This window comes from Lissotriton helveticus, chromosome 5_1, assembly GCF_964261635.1.
Source record: "Lissotriton helveticus chromosome 5_1, aLisHel1.1, whole genome shotgun sequence".
Lineage (NCBI taxonomy): Eukaryota > Metazoa > Chordata > Amphibia > Caudata > Salamandridae > Lissotriton > Lissotriton helveticus.
The window spans coordinates 1,835,528,753-1,835,551,260 of record NC_136065.1 but is presented as its reverse complement, the minus strand read 5'-3'; the positions used below and the strand labels follow the sequence as shown (position 1 = coordinate 1,835,551,260).

At 44.5% G+C, this 22,508-nt stretch overlaps 1 protein-coding gene across 1 annotated transcript in view; it reads right to left on the bottom strand.

Moving 5' to 3' along the window:
* Positions 1 to 22,508, bottom strand: part of PPP1R9B (protein phosphatase 1 regulatory subunit 9B) — a 337,706-nt gene that overhangs the window by 25,109 nt on the left and 290,089 nt on the right. The window contains exons 6-8 of the mRNA XM_078645241.1: positions 18,829 to 18,981; positions 18,656 to 18,709; positions 15,596 to 15,825 (exon numbers count right to left, since the gene is read on the bottom strand). Coding sequence (XP_078501367.1) covers positions 15,596 to 15,825; positions 18,656 to 18,709; positions 18,829 to 18,981 — 437 coding nt within the window. The remainder of the gene's footprint in view (positions 1 to 15,595; positions 15,826 to 18,655; positions 18,710 to 18,828; positions 18,982 to 22,508) is intronic.

The following is a 22,508-nucleotide window of genomic DNA, read 5'->3' as shown; positions in this document are numbered from 1 at the left end:
GTCTATCCTGCTGTGCCTCTGGCAGGACAAACAGATCTCTGAAGAAGGAACTCAGCGAGCTGAGCTCAGCAACTTTCTGTTCCTTACTTTGATAACTTTATTTCGGTCATAGACCATAAAAGTGCAATAAAATATATACAAGCACAATGTTAAAATAGAAATACATCGAGTTAAAAGGTTATTAAACAGTAGATATCAAAGTAATAGTTGTGAATGGAAGCGGCCGTCCCTTAGTCTTTATGGATTATCACGGATCTTCTCCTCCACATACCGAGAAGAAACCTGGAAACAGCAAAGACAATGGGGGGGGGGGGAGTATCATAAGTTAAGACTCTAAGGGCGAGAGCACAGTGCCTAAAGCCCAAGTTCTTGCAAAGTGGGGTAATCCAGTACTTCCGAATTTCGCCATATGCTGGGCAGATGAAGAGGATGTGTATAATGTCTTCCCTGTCATGATTGCAGGCAGGGCAGTTAGGTTTCGTCGCTTTAGCCCATCTTGATGTGAATTCTCCAACTGGTAGGGAGCCATGTCTCAGTTGAATATAAAGCTTTCTTGCCAGTGGAGGTTGCACCAAGTCCAAAAACGCCTCCATCCTGAATTCATCTTTAGTTGTTAGAAACTCATTGGATAGTCTGCCCAGGGAATTAGAGGAATGTAGCATTTTGAGGTTATATACTTTAACAGCTGCCACCAGGGCAGACCTTTGGGTCCTCAAACAGCTATCCTCCGGTGTGTCCCAAAGTTGGGGAAGGCCGATTTGATAGAAAAGGGACTTAACATGTGCTAGCCATGGTATGTTCTTGGTCTTTAACTGCCCCCAAATGATTTTAAATTCTGCTCTGAACGGTTCCAGCTCCGGGACAGACCAGAGCCTTCTCCAATAGAGCAGAGGTCGGGCTGCCGCCAGCTCAGTAATAGGTTCCAGACCCAAGTCCAGACGTAGTGGGAGCAAAGGTGTACTTTGCGGAAGATCAAACAGATGCTGCACGAAAGAATGTTCTGCTTTCATCAGGTTGCATGTGTTAGTGTGTCCCCAGAGTTCGGCTGCATATAAGGCTGCAGACCTGACCTGTATGTTATATATCTCTAGGGCAGGGGTAACCGGTTTATAAGTTGGGGCACTGCAAAATCTCCCTATGCCGCCCACTATCTGTGCTAATCTCAGGGAGGATTTAGAGACTTGCTGGTCCCATTTAAATTGTTCTGTCAGAGTCACTCCCAAGTATATGAAGGTCTTAACTCTCTCAAGAGGGGTTCCGTTTAATGTGGGGTTGGGGCGGGTGTGCCTCGGGGGGTTGAAGATCATAAACTTGGCTTTCTCCAAGTTGATCTCCAAGCCTCGTGTGGCGCAAAAAGAAACAAACCCATCCAAAACCCGCTGGATGCCCGATGATGTCCGCGACAACAACAAGGTGTCATCCGCGAACATCAGAGCGGGCACCCTACCAGTGGCCAGGCGTGGTGCATCATTGTCCTTGACACAATTAAGTCTGTCTATCAGGCCGTTGACATATAAGCTGAAGAGGGTAGGGGCTAGTACGCAGCCCTGACGTACTCCTCGTGTGACAGGGAATCGATCAGATAATTACCCGTTCTTCCCACACCTCACCTGGGCATAATTCCCAGTGTGGAGCCGAACTATGGAGTGCAGTAAGTAGGGAGGGAGCCCAAGATCCTCCAAGACCGTCCAGAGCCTCTCCCTCGGGACCAGATCGAATGCGGCCCGCAGGTCCACAAAGACAAGGTAGAGGCTGCCACCCTCTACTCTTGCAATTTTCCAATATAGGACCTGGAGTCGAAAGATCTGGTCCAGGGTTGAGACCCCTGATCTAAAACCGGCTTGGAGGGTGGTCAAGATTTTGTTTTCCTCCATCCAGCCCAATAGCCTCTCCAGCAGAATTCGGCCCATCAACTTCTGTGTGGTATCGAGTAGACTAATTGGTCTATAGTTTTATGGAGCAAGTGGACAGCCCTTTTTAAAGATTGGAACAATCTCTGCCCCCAGCCATGTTTCAGGGACTGGGGATCCCCGTATAACAGCATTAAACAGATGCTTTCTGTTTCTGCAAACTTTCTGTTCCATTTCTATTACTGTTTCATTTAGTACATTTCAAAAAACACATCCACACCCATAGCGGTGCATGGTGCTCTAAAACTAATGAAAACAGAGCATGCCATGACAGCCATGCAATAAAGATGGAAACATCAGAGTCCTGAATACAACAGTTTATAAAGAAGACTGCTGCAGTAAAAACAATTGCAACAAAAAATGTTTTTTTTTCTGTATACTGTGCAGCTGTGTGATAAAGAGTTTAATGTGTGATGATTCAGTGAACGTTTGAGATGTAATGCAATCCAGGTACTACATAGGAAGCGGAATGATACACCAAATAGCCGATAGCATGAGGTGAGAGGGTAATACTCCGCTGGGTGGACTCAAAGCCCACTCCATGCATATTTTGAAAAATTGCTAACAATAGATCATGTGTACAGCTGTGCTGTCAAACCAGACCTAAAAAGAGGATAATCAGTCTGGCCAGGGAACAGGTACAGGAAACTACCACATCAGTGTGTGACCAAAGATGTGAGAGGCTTTGGTGACCCCCACTGACAAACTGAATGAAGAATACATTCCACCCCAAACAAATGACATGAAAATGTACTAAATCAGAAAGAAAGCAAAGTGAGTCCAACGCGGAAGGGGAAATGATCACATGAATAAAGTAAACAGCAGAAATCTGATATGTACAGAGAGAGCATGAACAGTATCCCTCCCTACTGCACAAACAAGCTGCACGCCACCCTCGGATCTCAAGTTATTACAGCCCTGTGCAATTACTGGCGATGGATATGGTTACAGAGTGTAAATCCAATGCATCCGAGAGGATGAGCTCTCTCAGTTCAAGAGCATTTACAGCTCCTACTCGTCGGCTAATGGGAGCGCCAGGAAGGAGCGCCCAGGCTGCCCCTCTCTGTTAGTGATGAATCAATTAGACCATCAGCCATCGCTGTGGAGCTCAGTGACTGAGCGCTGCTGTTTGTTACAAGAACAGAACTGGGGCAAGCCGAAAAGAACATGATGATAAACACATACAACGAACAGTTCTGTCCGCCATGATTTTACAGCTCACTGAGGCCTACAGCTGGCTCACAGCAGGCAATTCCACACTGCCCTTAAAGATGACCTTGAAAGGGCTGCCAGGGCGAAGACGCTCTGGGAAATATTCTAAAATAGAACGACCTTGCACGTGACCGTGCTACATCCAGAATGTAGGTCCCAAGATGGAGGAACGCACAGGCCTTTAGGGGGGATGTGCTGTGCCAATCACCGGCATCAGCCAGGTGAGAAGATGAACCCGCAGGTAAGGGTGGCCTGAAATGAAATACGGAGAAAAGACATCAAGGTTTCAAGCTTGGGGCGGCAACACCAGTAGTCACGTGACTTGCCACAGAACCGTTACGCAGTCCGAGGGTAGGCATAAAAATTGCAGTCGAACAGGCTACGGGGGGACGGCATTGGCAGGAGATATTACATCCTGAAGGGACTAGCAGACACACCCCTTATACCCAGGGCTTTAAGTGGGATGAAAAAACTGGGGGGTAGGGGGGATATTGTTGTTTCTGTCATTGCATCCAGATATATGATACAACAAGTAACATCATACCTAAAAGAAGTCAGGACTATTGGCTTTGTCAATGGTTGTTAGTTGCATAAGATAAATAAGCAGCAACTATTGCTTGTATATAACATTGAAAAAGCTTCCACTTAAAGCCCTGGTGACACCACGACAATGTTGCTGCTCCTGAGTTTCAAAAACCTAAGGGAAATCCAGAGAGAAAATTACTCTCTTCAAAGGATTTCCCTTCCCCTACAATACTAACCTGGCATGACCTCATGCCGTAACTACTCCACTAGTGAGAAGTGAGCAGTGTGAGCAGCGAACATCGATGTGCCTTCATGCTTGCACCTCGCAATGTGGAACATGCACGATGCAAAGCCACAATAATTATGAATCCATTCAAAGCCCCTTTGCTACGCTTTGAATGGCTTCACAAATATGGAGAGATGCAAAGCAGCAGAAATGGCTGCATTGCCTTACTCTGTGCAAGGGAGGCATTCCATGGGCATTTTGGTGGGTGCTCTCAGGCAACTCCCATGGTTTTTGACTCATTCCCAAATTTACAAGGATTTGTAAAGCTGGGAATGTTTCAAAATCTTGCGCCTCAGGTGAGGAGTAACAAGGAGCTCACATAGAAAGAGGAAAACCCCACTCTGGATTCTTTCTGTGCAGGAAAGTGCCCCTTTCTGCACAAAAACAATACTGCCTGTAACGCAGACACCCTTGCACCATGGTGCAAGAGTGCCTACGTTGACGCTAGGCTGCCAAAACGGCGCCAGTGCAGGGGGAAAGGACAGGAATGCCCTTTCCCTGTGACGCGTGGCGGCACAGCAAGGTGAGCTGCTGCACTGACCTGCACCACCATTCTAGTATATATGCCCGGTAGTGCATACTTGCTGGAGGTACCTTTTTGGACAAGAACAAGACCACTGCGCATGTGACCACTGAGTAGCACTGCTAAAAACGTTTACCATTCTTTAAATACAAAGTAATGTGAATAGAAGAAAATACAACAAACAACGCTCTCCCTCCTTTAATCTACATTTCCTGGATTCCTCTTGCCCCTTCCACCTTTTAACCTCTACAGGCAGAAGAGATGAAGAAAATGGCTGCCACAATGAAAGCTACCAGTGGAATTCTGCACAGGTTCCCACCCCGTGGGAGCTAATGAAATGAATGTCTGAACGATGGCCTTTGCAATGGAAACAAATATCTCCTCTATATTTACAAACCAATATGCAGAAAGAGCTAAAATTGTAACGATTTTTAAGAAAAAAAGAACTACCACTTTGTGTTATCGATCAATTTCCCTCTTGAGTGCCCAAGGCAATATCTTTGATAGAGTTCTTGAAAGAGCCCTACGGTGGGTAGAGAATGAGGGATTCCTGGCACCGCGTTAATGTGGAGTCAGAATTAACAAAAACACGACAGGCCAATTATTAAAACTATAATTGTTATCATGAAAATCGCTTTATACCAAGCATGAAAAACTATATTTAGCTTTTATTGATCTCCAGACTTCTATTCATACAGCCTACAAAGAAAATCTGTGGTTCACCCTAAATTAAGATATTTCTAAAGGACAAGTTAATTTGATATATAATACTACATTCCCTTTTTCTGTTACTCATATCTTTTTGGGTAGTCTTTCTTCAATCTGGAACGGGGTTTCACTCACTGTTAAGATTATCGATTTGTTGTTAGCGATTGCCTTTTAAAAAAATTACTGCCAACTGGAATGACTTCTCGAAAAATTCATACAGAGCTTGGTGGTACACTGTTTGCCATAATCATAGATTAGACAAGGGCTTTGTATACCCACCTCAAATGGCAAAAAAACGTGTTGACTTGTAGTCTCCTGTTACAACATTCATTGATGATAGTACCAAGAAGTGTTCTTTACCAACACCGTTTCAACAGGAGCTTCCAAACCACCCTGAATTCCCTAGTAGTTCCATAATTTTCTTTCATATTTCCCATATTGCATATATGTTTCATTTAATGTTCAATGTTTCCTTCTATGATTTGCCTCTGTTTTATCAGTCCAATTCCTTCCCTTCTCAAAAGCAAGATTGGAATGTGATGTTGTATGATTTATAACATATACTTTGTATGGTCACCTTATTTTCTTCTCAATAAATTTATTTGAACAAAAAAAAAAGATATTTCTAAAGGGGGTGGGTATAAGGGCTGATCACTTGCACACTAGCTTGATGTTATTTTATGATTGTATGAGAGAACACTTTCATGGGTAAGAGTGGGAAGTAGATGGTCCTCTCTGCTTTATCTTACGTTTCAAAGAGGTCATCATGGGTCCAGGATCTTTGCCAGATTTTCAGGATAACCTCAGACTGTGAAGATTTGTTCTGCTTAGATTAGTTGTAAGGAAAATTATATTATGTGACTACCCTAAAATCCCTGTATTGGACCTGGCTCTCCTGGACCTCTGTTGGACACCCCAGCTGTGTACATCAATGCACTGTGCATATTTCAGATAGAAATGGAAACAGATGTCCCAGAAATAGAGGATACGAAGAATCCAATTATTTAATTTAAGTATGCAAGAGTTTTTTTTATCATACTACATCTCGGTTACTTGAGCATGGAAGGTAGTCAGGACAATGTCTAATCTGAAAGGGCGCTGTTTGAAAAGAGGGGCGACTGAGGAGAAAACAGCCAATCGGGTCAGGTAGATAGATACCCATAGCTGATGTTTTGCGATCAGGAGCACTGCGAATAGCTCCCTCTGTAGAAGTTTCCAAAAGTGTACCTAATTGGGTGTGGATCTCAATGGCGGGCTGAGGACTTGTGCTTCTAGGGATCTGCCTCCACCTTTAAGCAGGTTCAAGAGGATTGCCGGATCAGGATTACGGCCAATGAATCGAGTTGTCGCCAATAATTTGAATTTGATGCTGAATTCAACTTGTAGCCGGTAGAGCACTATCACGAAGGGTTGATGAAATCCTGCTACTAGATTAAGGATCATTCTGGCTACCTGGTTTTGTAATCTTTGCAGTCTGAGGATGAGCATTTTAGGGAGGCAAGTGTCGATGATATTATACTAAGCCCAATGGGACATGACAAGTACTTTACCCGAAAATATGACTGTAGTAAATGAAATATTATTCAGAGATGGCGATCAATCTCGTTGACTGGTGAATTAACTTGTGGGGATGCGTGGGAAGGGTTTTTCATATTAAATGTTTCTGCATTAAATCGACAAACATATACACACAAATGTTGCTATGTTTTATTCTCGTCTAGATTGACCATAGCTAATGTAGGCCTGCATTTTAAACTGGCTTACGTTGGTTGTCATCTTGCTTCATGGCAGGTGAGCTTTTATATCAAGGCAAGCTGAGTTTCAATGCTATTTAACACCGTGTTCTGTTTCTTACTTTCTCATGAGAAGAGATGTTTTTTCCTTTGTAAATAGTGTGGAATGTTATAATTGGCATCAAATCAGAGAAGACAGCTCCAGACATCTGTATCTAAGTTTGTCGCAGGTAATGTACCTTTGAAGGCCACAAAGAGAAGCTGCATTATGGAAGATCCTGAGCCGTTACCCCTTCGCTGCGGGGCTGTTTCCCCCCGCTGTGCTGGGGGGCGGGGGGGCGTGCACAGCGCCCCCATGCTCATGACGAGGTCAGCTCGTCATGAGCTACGGCGCTCCGGTGCTCATGGCCACACCCGTTCCAATGGAATGCTCAGCACTGCAGGGGAATCAGCCCAGCATGCGAGCGTTCCAAGTAACGGGCGCGGTCATGACGAGCTGAGCTCGTCATGAGCACCGGAGCGCTGTAGCTCGTCATGAGCATAGAAGAGGTTAAGCTATGCATAGCAGATTACAGTTTAGAAAGGCTTTGTCCGCCTCTGAGACATTTTAGAGTGGAGTAGGAGACTTTAGGGTACGCTCTTTATGGGAGAACTGACTTTCCAAACCTTTCACTGAGGTGACTCCATGTTAGTTTGTCCTCCTCTTTTATAACTTTGATTTGAACATATTAATTGATACATTCTTAGATTCGTTACTGATTGATACTAGCTCAATAATTTTGCCTTTTGTTAATGTTAATCAACCTTTATGGTTTGAAAACGTAGCCATTCTCTGTCTTCACTGTGAATCCTAATGAACTTCTCTTTATTTAACCCCTTAGCTGTGAGGTGGTTTGCCCCCGGGGGCCGGGCGCGGCGCCGCTGTGCTGGTGACGAGCTCGGCTCGTCATGAGGCACAGCGGAGCTGCCCTCATGACGAGCTAAGCTCGTCACGACCACACCCATTTTGGAACGTTCAGCACAGCGGGGAAATTATCCCCGCGTGCGAGCGTTCCAACGGCTGTGACGAGCTCAGCTCGTCATGAGGGCAGCTCAACCGTCCCTCATGACGAGCTGAGCTCGTCACTAGCACACAAGGGGTTAAATCCCACCATTCTAAGATTTTTATACCTACACACAGTTCTCATGAAATAAACCAATCAGGTTAGAGTGAAATGATACAACTGTGAGCTCATTAAATGTGTTCTTTTGTTGAACAACCTCAGTTTAGCATTTCAATTCATCAGACAGGGCTAAGTACTAACAAGTGGGTTGTTGTCTAATTCATCTACATACATTTGGAAATTCTTTCATGTTGCTGCAGACCAGGTGAAATTTAAATTAGCCTGCACACCTTGCAAAGCCCCATTTTAAACACTGGTTGCCTGCATGCTGTACTGTGCTGCTGGGTGACAATGTTTAAAGCTGAAGACATTTGCCCACTAAGTGGTTTCCAGAAGCGGCTCCAAGACAGAAGAAGGAAGCATGTTACTGGGAAAAACCTTATACTACAGCAGGTTCAAAAAGCCATGCCAGCATAATGAACCGACTATTACTTATGTTATTTCTAGAATTAAACACCCAATGTCGGGAGCGATTTCCATAGCATAACTAATGTTCAGGAGAGACCATGGTTTACTTGGTGGACCAAGCAGAAAGGATGCCATTGGGAGTGGCATCAGATGCCAGGTCAGCCAAGAGGTTGGTTCCTTATAGCAGAACTGGCAGCTGCTCGGCCCTCAGAAACACTGCCTTCTCCGCGGGGAAGCCAGTTGTGTCAGGTCAGGCTTCTGCATTTATTTAATGAATGTCCATTTAGCTCCTACTTCTAAGTGAGGCCAAAGGGCCTGCGCATCTCATCCAGAATCTGTATGCTTCGATCAGGTCACAGAGGAGTCTCAGAGAAGCGAGAGACGTAAATACATAACCGGAATAGCAGACCACCGTATTTTCTTCTATTGGGGGACATAAGAGGATAAGTGGCAAGTGAAATATTTTGCTGTTCCAATTCTGACTGCCTGCCCACTAGACCTGCAGAGGAAAAGTGCATGGTTGACAGGATTGACAGAATTAGGGAGCTGTTTACTTTGCTTGGTCCATTGAGAGGTGGAATTCCTCTGTGATGGCGGCAATGGCTGCCTGTCTCAGTGTCGCCCAGTGGGTCTGAACCCCAACTGGTCTTTGTGGTTTACTTGTAAATGCTCTCGGGGCTGTCTTGTCACCTCATTTTCCAGTTACTTACTATGGAAAGGGAGGTTAGGTATGGGTCTGTTGCTAACTTAGATCTTGGCGTCTGAATGAGGCTTTTTCAGAAGTGAGATAACATTAGCATGCTTTAAAGTGCTATGCATCACTTAATCAGAGGGATGGGTTTATCATGAATGTAATATCCTGGGCAAGGGCAAGAAAGAAGTGTTTAAAGCAGGTGGATGAACAGAGATCCATATGCGAATTTGAGGCTTATTTTGGCCGCCAGAGTGAGCGTCTTGTCAGGTTCTAGTGGTATGATGGATCAGAAAGTATGCAGTGAGAGAGGTGTAGAGGCCTGGAGGTGAGTGGACGTGTCTGCTGTGTGGGATTTCAACTTGCACCTTTTAGAGATTTCAGATTTCATGAACTGAGGCAGGTTTTCTAAAACACAGGGGTTGGTTTTCAGAGCGTCAGGTTGGCCTGTTCTTTGTAGATATTTGAGGTCTCCTTCAATGTGTTCAGTTTCTCTGTTGGGAACATCGCACGCAGACACGAGCAGACACGAGCGTGACATCCCTGTCACAGCTCGTGGCTGCGTCGCATCGCCTGGAGAATGTTATGCTTTGAATATGGTTAGAAGGTTGGGAGGTTGTACTGAACGGGGGTTATGCATTCTTGACTTATACTTGCTGATGAATAGACGTGTTCTTACGATTAAACCACGTCAATACAATCACCGTCTCTGCCTCTTCATTTTAGGATATTGGACTTCCTACACTGTGACGAGCGGGATTACCCTTCATCTATTGGAATTAGTATATTTTTTTCTTTCAAGACTGATTTCAAGACTGATTGTACATCTTTTACTAAGCTACTCCTGACGAGCTTAGTTTAATATTTTCTGCCAACCTCTGTAATGCACTTTGAGAAATAAGCCGTTTTAGCTATTCTGGTTGCTTTGTGGTAACCTTTTCTTCTCCAGTGACTTTTGTCCTTTTCAGGCTTGGGAGTGCAGCACTGGTGTTTGAGAAAAGGTTCTACCACTCACTCAAAGGGATCACAGAGTTGAACTGACCAGATCACTAGTGAAGGGTAGACTAGACTGTTGGAGCATAGAGAATACTGGCCTCGGCTTGCCAGAGCAACTACGATGGAAACAAAACAAAGGCACTAGATTGTTTCTCCACTGGAGGAAGCACAACTACATCAAACCTGTGATCAAAGCACTCCACTAGTTGCCTCCCTCACTTCCCTGACAGCCAGGAACGAGTGACGCAGGAAACGGAACAGAGGATAAAGGGAGTGTGTGACTGTATCCATAATCTGTCTTTTTGCAATCTCACCCTAAGTGCATCGGGTATGCCCAGATGTGTGTCCCGGGCTCGCTGTGCCACTGGATTCAAGGTAGCCTGGATGATGAGGGCTGATACCCCGAAACCGGTCCCAGGATGCTTGTTTCGGGTCAAGGGAGGACCTGGCATGGTAGTTTGGACTGAACAGTTCCCATGAGGGTCAAGACTGATTTGCATGTGGCTGGGTCTAAACTGGGGTGGCGTGGAGTGCAAAAGAACGATGGATTTAACCCGGATCTATTGACAGGGTGTGAATGTTTGATTTGTTCCGCATTCTGCCATTCATCATTTGTGTCTTTTACAGAGTCTCCCTCACCATTGCCTATCAGAGGCTAGAAAGTGGAGAAGGGGAGCAGAAAAGAGGTTAAACTGTAAGGTAATGCAGAAACGTGTGAAGCGCAGGTGAAAAACAGTAAAAAAAAACTTACGTCAGATAAAAAATAGAAATTAACTTTGTTATATATAAATAAATAGATGAAGGTATGATCGGAAACAAAAAGTATTATAATCAATGAATCTGAACCAAAATGAATGTGCAAAGTAATTAATAAATGCTAAAACAACACATGGAACTGTAGAAAGAGACCAGGCTTCTTACAAGGAAGCAGGCTATGCAAGACCAAGAAACCACATTGCTACAACTCAGCATGCTCAGCAGGAATGATATTGATCCGGGAAGAAATCTGAGCTTTGCTTAGTGATGTCAGGATGCTAATTTATCCTCCTTGATCTCACCACAAAATGGATGGTGACTTGCAATTGAAGGAGACCAGCCATGATGAATGTGCATGTTTCTCTTCTGCCCTGAATACCTATGGAGGGGAAGAGGATCCCTTCGTCTGCGTGCCTGAAGACTGGTGTAATGGAGGGAAGCCCCATTTCCTTGGGCCGCATCCATTTGCAAGTGATTACAAAGCCGTAAGCAGGCTTTTCTAAACTGGAGAAGATCTATTGTTCGAAATGCATTCTTCCCTGTAGGTTAAGAGACTGATGGTGTATATTCAGTTTGTGCAAGCTCCTTCTGACTCCAATAAGGTGTTCAATTCAATTGTGGAGGCTTGATCCAGAAAAAGACTCCTGAATGCCACACCGGAAGGCTGACTTAGGATAATGAAGGCGGAACTGATCGTGACAAGATCATCCCGATCGTCCAGACAGTAGATCACTTTGTAGACCAAATGAACTGTAAATTAGCTTGCTCACTTTTTATGAAGCCTCATTTAAACACTGGTTGCGCGGCTGTCATACTGGGTTACTGGGTCGCCATGTCAACCATCCCGGCGGACATTTTCCACACAATGTGGTTTCCAGGAGCTGCTCCAAAATAGATGGGGGGGAGCTACAAATATCATGTGTGAAAGCAGGATCAACAAGCAATACCAGCATAGCGAACCTACTGTCACTTGTGTTATTTCTAGAAATAAAACTGATGTCCCCCCGTACTGTGTTTTTGTGTCTGGAGTCATCACTATTTACTTGGTGGGCCTGAACAGAAATGACACCATTGGAAGAGGCATCAGGTGCCAGGTCAGACAAGAAGATGGTTCCTTAGGGCAGAACTGGAGACTGCTCTGCCATCTGAAGCACAGTCTTCCATGAGGGGAAGGCAGGGGCGGATGGGCGCACATATTCATTTCTTTGCAGAATGTCCATTTACCTCCTATTTCTACCTAAGGCCCAAAGTGCCCAAGTACATCATGTACACAACCTATGCATTTCCACTAGGTCGTAGGCAATACAAAGGACTCCACTTTACGTGAGAGACATAAATAAATTACAGCATTAGCAGTTTGATGTTATACTGCTGCCCATTTCTTTTGATCTTATTTTGCTATTTGTGTATGCCTTGCTTTACATTGAAATGATACCTACTGACATGTTTCACACATAGAAAGCTTTAAAATATATAGCTTACATTCTCCTTCATATTAAAGATTTTCTAGGCACTTTATTTCACCTAAATCCACAGCACCTCTTATGGAAATGTGTGTGATGAAACCTGTTCTACATGAGCACCTTTAGGACTGAGGAATGGGAAAGAAAACCTTACTCAAACACACAAATGTGTTTTCGCCCTACAGAGGCAACCGGTAGTCTTTGAAACTGTTTCATTATTTTTGTAAGTTTTAATCACTATTCAGGCCACAAAAATACTTGCACTGTAGCATGGACATACTCCACAAATGCTTGTTGATACACAGTGGCGGCTAGTCATTAGGGCTGTATGGGCACTACCCTACCCACTGTGACCTGCCACATAATGCTCCAGCCACAACTCACACTGCGAGTTCTAAAACACTTGTGTTTTCATGAGCTTTGGCTATGGGTAGGCCAGTCCTCTTGCTTCTCCAGACTATGGATTATGGTCAAGGAGGAGCCGGAGAACGTGGAAGGCTTAGGGGACCAAGCCATGATCTAAATGTAGAGTGGCGTTTAAAAAGACAGGACTCCCTAGGTGGAGGCATAGATTGGGCGGGTGTGCCTTAATCTACATCGCCTCACACTGGCACAATCCGTATTTTTTAGCAGATCCACTGTACTGTCAACGCAGCATAACTGCTAAAATTGGGCTATCCGATGCTAATCAGGGCGGGCGCCCAATAAGAATCCACACAGCATAGCAGGAATGAGATTGCAAGCCCTGTCACAGCTTCTGATAGGGCTCTGCTTCCAGCCCCATCAAAAGCTGGGCGGGGACTTAAGGCGGGCCTTCCTGCTGTGTATCCTGCCTCTGCTATGCTGTCTCCTCGTTAAAAGCTTAGGACTCCTGCCTTGCTGGTTCCTCTGTTCAGTACTGGAATCCTGCCCTACTCCAGTCATGGATTCACCAGAAGAGCAGGTAATTAAAAGAAATTCACAGTGTTGTTGCTCTGTGCATCTGTAAATGAGGGTGCAAGTGAGTGCGTTTATAAGTGAATGAGAAGAAGTGAGAATCAGTAATGTGTGAATGAGTGACTACCATTATGTATATGTGGCAGTGAGTGAGAATCAGTGAGACAGTGAGCTAGTGAATAGGCCTGAATATGAGTCAGATGAAGTGAGTGAGCGGGAGAGAGAGTGTGAGAGTGAGTGAGAAAGAAGTGTGAATGAGTTTCTGAGTGAGAGTGTGTACCAATTAGAGTTTGAGTGCATGGCTGTGTATGTGAGTATTGAAAAGAATGAGTATATGAGAGTGAGGGAGTATGATTGTTAGAATGAGTGAGGGAATGCGAGTGAGGAGTATCACGCCATGGCATACTGTAGGTAATTCTTGTCTTAACGTGGCACCGTTAGCAGCATGCTGGAACGGGATACTGGAGATGATTCTTGGCGTAATGGGCACCCATTGCAAAATGCTGGTGCTGCGCACTAGATATATTTCTTGGCATACAGGATACCATGGCCAAATGCTGGTACTGGCCTACTGGAGGGAATTCATGGAATAAGGGACACCCGCTACAGTCCAAAATACTGGCACTGGCATATGGGACATAATTCTTGTAACAAGGGACAGGGGCTAAAATGTATAGCTAAAAAAGTGATTACCTTCCGGTAAGTTAATAATTGTTTACATTTTGTCTGTATTTACACCATGTAAGTAGAAGGCCCAATTAACTACGGTTTTGTCTGTAGTTGTGTGGCTTCAACTTCCATCAAGATTATGTGCTTCTTTAACCAGTCGGAAACCCATTGCCTCTGAAGATGTCCTAGCACAGGGCAACTTTAGACACAGATGAAGTATGCGCGGGTCTTCGCTCGAGAACAGAGACTATGGTGCATCAGAGCCCTGTTCCTCCCAGGTAGCTGGGTACCTTTAATTCAATAAAGATGTGCACTAAAGAGACTGAAATTAACAGCCCGACCCTAATGGGCAACTGCATTTTGGACAAACTCTTGGGGGGGTTGATTACACCTGCCCCGGGGTGACAGTTAGAACTGATCTCACTAGATAAAATTTGATACACGGGTGTTTGCAATTTATCAGGTGTGATAAATTCCACTTATTCTGAGTTTGAAACTTACAGCAACAAAATCTGTATGTTCTAGTAAATACTGAGCCTTGTTCGCTGGGTAAATTCAAGTAGGCTTCACCGCCTGGAATTAAATTGGGAATATGAACTTTATTGCACATGGTAACTGCCAGGAGCAAGAAACTCACACAACTCAGAACTCCGTTCTCTACGCCAACAGCGGTTGGTGTAGGGATCAATTTGTTTTCAGGAGAGTTGTAATGAGGCCTTTTGTCTCATAATAGTGTTATGTCCAACCAGAATAGAAATGGTTGCTGCAAGGGAAAGCATCTATATTAAATTTATTCTGTTGTGCTTAGGTAAAGTCGGATGGATTTCTTCTAAGCGGGGTGTGAGGGATTCCAGAGGCTAAGAAATTGAAAGAACTGGGTGGGGTGATAGATTAAATGAAGAGTAAACAGACACTGGATGAGAGCATATATACTTCTTAAAGGGGGAATGCTCAGACTTCTTCCATGGGAAGGGATAGACGCGTTGGTTGTGTAAAGGTTTGAGACGTTGCACTAAAACTGCACAATTGCCTCACATTTGGGAAGGACTGGAGGGAGCCCTTAGAGGGTAAGGGATAGACATTTTGAAAGAGAAAGAGAGAGGATCACTGGAGGACAAAATTTACATCATCTGGGCATCTACAACTGGGTACTATGAATACAATCTAAGCCTCTGCCATCTGGAATGAGAGAGTGACAAATTATCTTTATGTCTTCTTGACTACAACAGTTGGGTTATGTACAGGATGTATGACGTTACAATGCATGCTATTACAACGCATGCCTTTACGATGCAAGTTTTACAACGCAAGTCGTTACAACGACTTGCGTTGGGGGCCGCTGGATAGTGAATAGTTTAATTTACTATTCCAACTCCAGTCCCCGTGGATAGTAGGGAAGGTGTTGGATAGTAAATTAAAACTATTCCCTATCCTAGAGCGCCCCCCAGCGCAAGTCGTTGTAAAAGTTGCATTGTAATGGTTGCGTCGTAAAGGTACTTCGTTGTAACAGTTGTGTTGTAAAGGATGTTTCCTTTATGTACATTTGCTTGCCCTGCTTGGGATCAAGAGGGTGTCTTGTCCTCTCCCTACCCACCCAGGCATTTCCCCAATCTTACTTTTGCTGATACTCCTTGATGAGTCGCTTGGCCTTGCTGTACTTCCGCTCGAGAGTCTGGTACTGGGACTGGGTCTCCTTCAGGTGTTCGTCCACTGCCTGGCACAGGTTCTGAGCTTCCATCCAGTAGCCCTCCAGCTTCTCCATTCGCTCCTTGTTGTCTTCCACACTTTGCTCTAGTTGGGCCTTCTCCATCCGCCATCGAGCCTTCTCCTGCTCAATAGAATGCAGCTGCAGGATGAGAAGCAAAAGAAAGAGATAGAGACAATGAAGCAAAAGAGATTGTAGAAAACAGTTAAACAGACAAAATGAGCAATTATAAGGGTTGTCCAATACCAAGACTTAGACACACAGAGGAGAGAAGGAGTAGATTGTAGTTACCAGAAGGAAAACGAGCAAGAGAGGGAGAGAAGTAAGAGTGGAAAATAGTGAAAAAGAGCGAGATAGTGTGCATATATGAGTGAGCAAATGTTAGTGTTTGCATGTGTCATTGTTTAAGTGTAAGAAAAGAAGGAAAAGAGACGGACTGTGAAAAAAGGAAAAGCGTGGGAGATACAAAAAGAATGTAAAGAGAGTAATAAAAAGGAAAAGTGAAAGAGGAAAACGAGAAGAGGAAAACAGTTTGCAAGAAAAAGGAAAGGGAAACAGTGAGGGAAGAAACATAAGAGCAAAAAATAAGGAATGGAGACCGATGGAAGAGGAAAGGGAAGGACAAGAGATGAAACCGAAAAAGAGATGAAAAAGAGCGAGCTAGCTTAAAAGTGAGGAAGAAAGGGAGGCAAGGAGACACGGAAAGTAGAAAAAGGAAGAGAAAAGGAAAGAAGGAAGAGAAAAAGGATGCAATTGGGAGGCAGAAATTACGAGGAAGGAAGAAAGAGGTAAGGAAAGTAAGATATATTGTGACATGAGAGTTTGCACAGGATGTGAGAAGAGCAACAAGAACCCACCATCACAACTGCATTACATTTGAAGAGGAGAGAAAATAAAGTGATAAAATAGAGCAAGACAAACAGGATTTCTATAGAGAGAGGAGTTGCATGATAGCAATGAGTGACAGGAAGATGAAGAACAATTGGGATTCGGTGAGACAGAACAGATTACAAGATACAAACATGGGAAGATAACAACAATGAAGAAAATAAGTGTCAAAGGCCAAAGAAAACACATGATGGGGAGAAGGAGTCAAATGTAGACAGAAGAACAATTAAGACAAAACAAGCACTGAAAAAGATAGATTAAACAGGGAGATGGACGATGAAGCTGAGTCCAATGCGAACAGGATGAGTAAGAGTAAAAGGAACAGAAAACAATGAAAATGTGAAAATGGACAGTGCTACGTGTACAAGAACACAGAGAGGAATCTGAATAGAAGAAATGAAGACAAAAATATAGGGGTTAGGAAGAGGCAAGAATTAACAAGAAGCAAGACACAATGAAGGGAATAAAGAAGAAAAAGAGTGGAGCAGTAGGACGAACGTATGGGGGAAGACAGAGAAAATATGACAGAGCAAGAGAAAGAGCTAAGTAAGATGAGTGGGGAAATAAAGATGGCAAAACATGGAGGGGAAAAGAAAAAAGACTACAGTGCTAAATAGAGGATGTAAAAAGAAAGAGACAACAGGAAATAGAGAATGTAAAAGAGAGAAGATCAGAAGAGTGCTGGAAGAAAGACATTGTGACTAATTACGAGTTTGGTGGATGGGATACTCCATCACAAACGTGACGGATATCCCGTCCGCTGTATTACAATTCCTTTATATCCTATGGATCTTGTAATGTGGTGGACAGGATGTCCGTCACGTTTGTGATGGAGTAACCCTGTGCGCCAGACTCGTAATCTGGCCCATAGAGAAGAATGAATATGGGGGAAGTGAAAAAGGATGACATGTGGTGAAGAAAACCAAACAGTATAGAACGACTGTGAGAAGAAAGGAAAAGTAATGAGTGTGATACTAGAACAGAGAGGCAGAGGAACAGGGGGCAGAGGGTGACAAATGGGGATGGAGAGAAGATAAATAATTGACAAGGTAAACAGACCGTGATCATGGTACTCATATAAAAAGAGAGAATGCCCGAAAAGACAATGGCATCCTTAGGGAAGCCTAGCTTTCCTCAATCACTCAAGTTTCACTCACTGCACCCAACACACCTAATGTGCTGCATGTGTCCAATACACATCACACTCCCAATGCACCGAATGCACTTCCAGCATTTAATGCACCTCATGTGCTCAATGCAAGTCACACACAGAATGCACTGCATGCTTCCAATGCATCATACACCCAAATGCACCCAATGCACCCAATGCACTACCAGAATCTAATGCACCTCATGCACTCAATGCAAGTCACACACAGAATGCACTGCATGCTTCCAATACATCTCACACACAATACGCTTCATGCACAAACACCTCTCATACCTCCAGAGATCTCATACACACACAATGTGCCCCACGCACTCAATACATATCACACTCGTATCGCACCTTATGCAATTCACACTCATAATACACCTCGTGCACGGGTCCACCTCTCCACCGCATGCAATCAATGCACTTCACACAACCAAGGCAACACATGCACCCAGTGCACCTCACGCACAGCGCACATCATGCACTCAATATACTGCATGCACACAGTATATCTCACACACACACAATGCGCCTCACATACCCAATACATTTTGCACTCAAAATGTACCTCATGCGCCTCACATTGGTTCAAGAATTGGCACCCAATACCCCCAATGCACCTTACATACTAGATCAATTCTTCGCACCATTCGCCTCATGCAATCAATGCACTTCATACACTCACAGTCCTACATGCCCTCAATACAATTTGAGGACAGAATGTATAAAATCACGCAGTGAATAGACCTCACGCACCCAATGCACCACCCACGTTTAAAACACTTCACCATCCAGTGCCCCTCAAACACCCAATGAACCCCATATACTTGATCCACCTTTCTACCTCATGCACCTGACAAAGAATACACCTCATACATTCAATATGCCACTCTACCCCTGTCACCTGTGTCTGTAGTCCCCACTCACCTTCCTCTTCAGCTGCTGGATCTCAGCCTCGGTCACGGCATGCTTGATCTGGAGCTGGTTTAAAATGGCAGAGCGTTAGGATGTGATTCAGAGCATCTCAAGGGAAGCGCTGCAGTTCATAGCTCCTTCTGGTCAAGCAGGCACTCTCTGCTCAGGCCACGGATGCCTCTTACCTCCTTGAACTTGTGCACCAGCTTCTCGGGGTCCATCTCCACTGGAGACAGCGTGTCTTCATTCTCGGCCAGTTCAAAGACCTCGATGGCCATGTCTCCTCCAGGAAACATGGGGCTCATCTCCTCGTCCTCATCCGTGGCATACTCTCCGGTCTGTGGAGAAACAAGGTAAGGAGTCACGCCCTGCATGCGCATTGGTGGCACACTGGTCTAAAAAGGTTTCAAGATCCCTCTTTAAAAAAATAAAATAAAAAAAAACTTTTTATCCTGAGTTTTTTTTAAACAGTACATAGTACATACTGATGCCAGCCATATAGGTTTCATATAGCTTTTTGATAACCAGTAGTTATGCATACAGATAGTGTTCAGCCAGATAGGTATGTTTACACAGTGTTGAAATTTGGGAATGCTTTCTTCTACAATGGCAGCTAATGGATTAACAGCAAGCTGAACTAATCATCTAATATCGATACAAGTTGTAATAGACAGGTCAACAAACAATGTGAGGATAGTAATAAACAAAATGAATTCAAACTAGAGAACGAGTACGAAGAGTGGGGGCATTAATGTAAGGAGCAACAACAAGATATTGGACATGATTTCCTGTAATTATATCCTGGTACAGTACCCCCTAACTCCTGGAACTCAGGTTAATATTAAAGTTCTTCACATTCCGGAGCGGCATGGAGTACCCCGTAAGCAGGGAAGGGAAGCAGAGTTTTATAGGTTTTGTAAGTTATCTCAATAGATCCTTTATTTTGCATGAATTACCAACTATAAACATACCAGCCAACGCGTTTCGTTCATATACAATGAGCTTCTTCAGGGCAATGGATGCAATTCGTGGACAGTGGGGTAGGTACCCCCTGGGGTTCTGTAAGAGCTAAATGTGTGCTCTGTCCGAGCGTAGAGTCGAGGCCAATCTGGTGGTGGGTGTACACAAAAGAATAATGGTACTGCTTGGGCCTCCTTGATAAGGGCCTGCATTCGGTGGTTCTGATGAGCTAGAAGCTGCGATCGAATCCGGTGGCAGCTTCTAACTCACCAGCCGCATCTGCGGAACACAGTCTGCACTAGCTGTATCATATATTTTTATGGAGATGTGATGGAGTCAAGTATACTTTGTGGAGTATGTTGAACCGAGTGTATTGGAACCCAGCATTCCATAAAACTCTGTGTAGGAGCAAGATGATTGTGTCCCATTCTTTCTGGTGAGAGGGTGATAATATCTTTGTCCCATTTGCAAAAAAGATGAGATAAAGGGATCACTGTGCACTGCGAAATCATCACCCTGACCAGCCTGGTGATTAGCCTACTACCAGTCCCTACTGTGTATAGTGTTTTGGGGAGAGGATGAGGTGGTGGTTCAGGATCAGTGATGTTCCAAGAAGAGGTCAGTGTCACCAGGATGAGTCAATGTATCAAGAATTAGCCTACCGGCAGATCATGCTGTTCGGTCAATGTGGCAAAGGGAATCAAGACTTGGTATTGAAAGAAGTCTCACAGGCATCATATCCCAGCAGTTTCCCATGGCACTAATGGTACCAGCGCCTCGTCCCCTGCCCCAATACCTCCAAAAACATCAGAGACCCACTGGGGCATCGCCAGTGCATATGGCAAGTGCCCTAAGATGGAGGATGAACCAACCTATTAGTGAGTATAGGTTCAACAGCTCCAGGTTATAGAGATCTCTGTTTGATCTCCAGGGCTAGTCGGTCATTACAGGCCCCAATTTCTTGCAGACGACAGCCCACTGTAGTTGTGCTGCCAAGCACTACGATTCAAAATCTGGGCTGCCTAAGCCTCCCTGATCTATGGAGGGTTTGAGTTTAGATAGTGCCACTCTGCCCCATCCATTGCTCCATATCAAGTTGCTTATCATGCCGTCTAATGTATGGAAGAGGGATTTGGGTACTCACAGCGGTAAGTTGGATAAGGAATAGACTAAATGTGGCAGCAGCACTATTTTTATGAAGGCAACCCTACCAGGGACCGCTATGAGCAATGACTTCCAGAAGGTGATCTGTGCCCTCAAAAACTGTCTGCATTAGGAGCCAGATGTACGACCCTAAATTGTATGTGCAAACAGGTTTGCGACCCGTTTGCGCATGCAAAAATTCACAGGGCTATGTACAATTCCTAAATAGCGAGTTGCTATTTATGTGTGACTCGCTATTTAGGAATTGCGAGTCACTATTAGGAAGGGGCGTTCCCTTCCTAATAGCGACCCCAAAGCCATGCATGAATGTTTTGCAATTGCGGTTGCAAAAGACTTGCAAATTACCACCTTCTTCAAGAGGGTGGTAATGCACTCGCAAAAAGGATGAGGGCCAACCATTCCCAATGGGTCGCAAATTGCCTCGCATTTTGTGACCCCACTGGGAATAGCTAACAGGGCCAGATGTACGACCATTATGTTTTGTGACTCGCAAATTGCGAAATATTGCAAATCGCAATTTGCGAGTCGCAAATCACAATGTACAACAGTGTCTCAGACACTGTTAGTGATTCTCAATGGGGTTGCAAAATTCGAGGCTCGTGAATATTAATGAGCCACTCGCAAATTGCGACTCCATTGGGAATGGCTGGCCCTCCCAGGCCTGCTGGGCTCAGCAGACCACCATGTCTGGGACTGCTTTTCAATAAAGCATTTTTTTTTAAATGCAGCCTTTTTTCCTAAAAGGAAAACGGGATGCATTAAAAAAAACAAAAAAAACGTTTTCGTTTAATTTTTTAAGGGCAGGCAGTGGTCCCTGGGACCACTGCATGCCCCTAAAAAATATTTTCCCCAGCATTTGCAAAGGCGAAGGGGTCCCCTGGAGACCCCTTCCCTTTTGCGAGTGCATTACCATCCTCTTGAAGAGGGTGGTAATTTGCAAGTGTTTTGCGACTGCAATTGCAGTCATACATGGCTTTGGGGTCACATTTAGGAATTGTACATGGCCCTGTGAATTTTTGCATGCGCAAACGGGTCGCAAACAATGTTCCCTCTAATTATTTTCCTCTGTGTGCGGCAGAGTAAGGTCTCTGTGCGCTGCAGCCAAGGCTATGTGCGCCAAGAACCTGCCCGCGCGTGGAGACCAGGGCTTTGAGTGGGATAAAAAAACTCAAGATCTTTCAAAGGGGCGTAACCAATGCAATTAAGGGTGTGGCTTCAAAGCAATTAAGCTAAAAATGAGTGCATTGTATAGTGTGCCACCCTACTGATATTTTGCTGCTTCTGTCATTGCATCCAGATATATAATACAAGTAACATTACACCTACAAGAAGCCAAGACCAGGGCACAAGTCCTAAAAAAAGAAGTGGGGGGACGCTTACGTCACAACAGGAAGTGACGTCACCAAAGGTGGCTTGCACCATCAGACTCATTGTCTCCCCTCACTCACCTCTTAGATGCGATTGCATCAGAGAAGCCAGCGCGTGAGCAGCGTTCTGAATGGGCTACGATCTTGCCCCAGAGAGGCCAAAGAGTGAATGTGTGGCTCCATTTGCTCCAGTTATTGAGCTCCCGGTAAAATAAGTGGGGGTACGATGTCCACCCGTGTGGTACCCCGACTCCAGCCCTGGCAAAGACTATTGGCTTTATCAATAGTTGTTTTTTGCATCAAGTTGTCTACAATAATGAAAATGCTTCCATTCTTGTGGTTGGGGTTGCGGCTTAATACTCGAGCTGCCGATT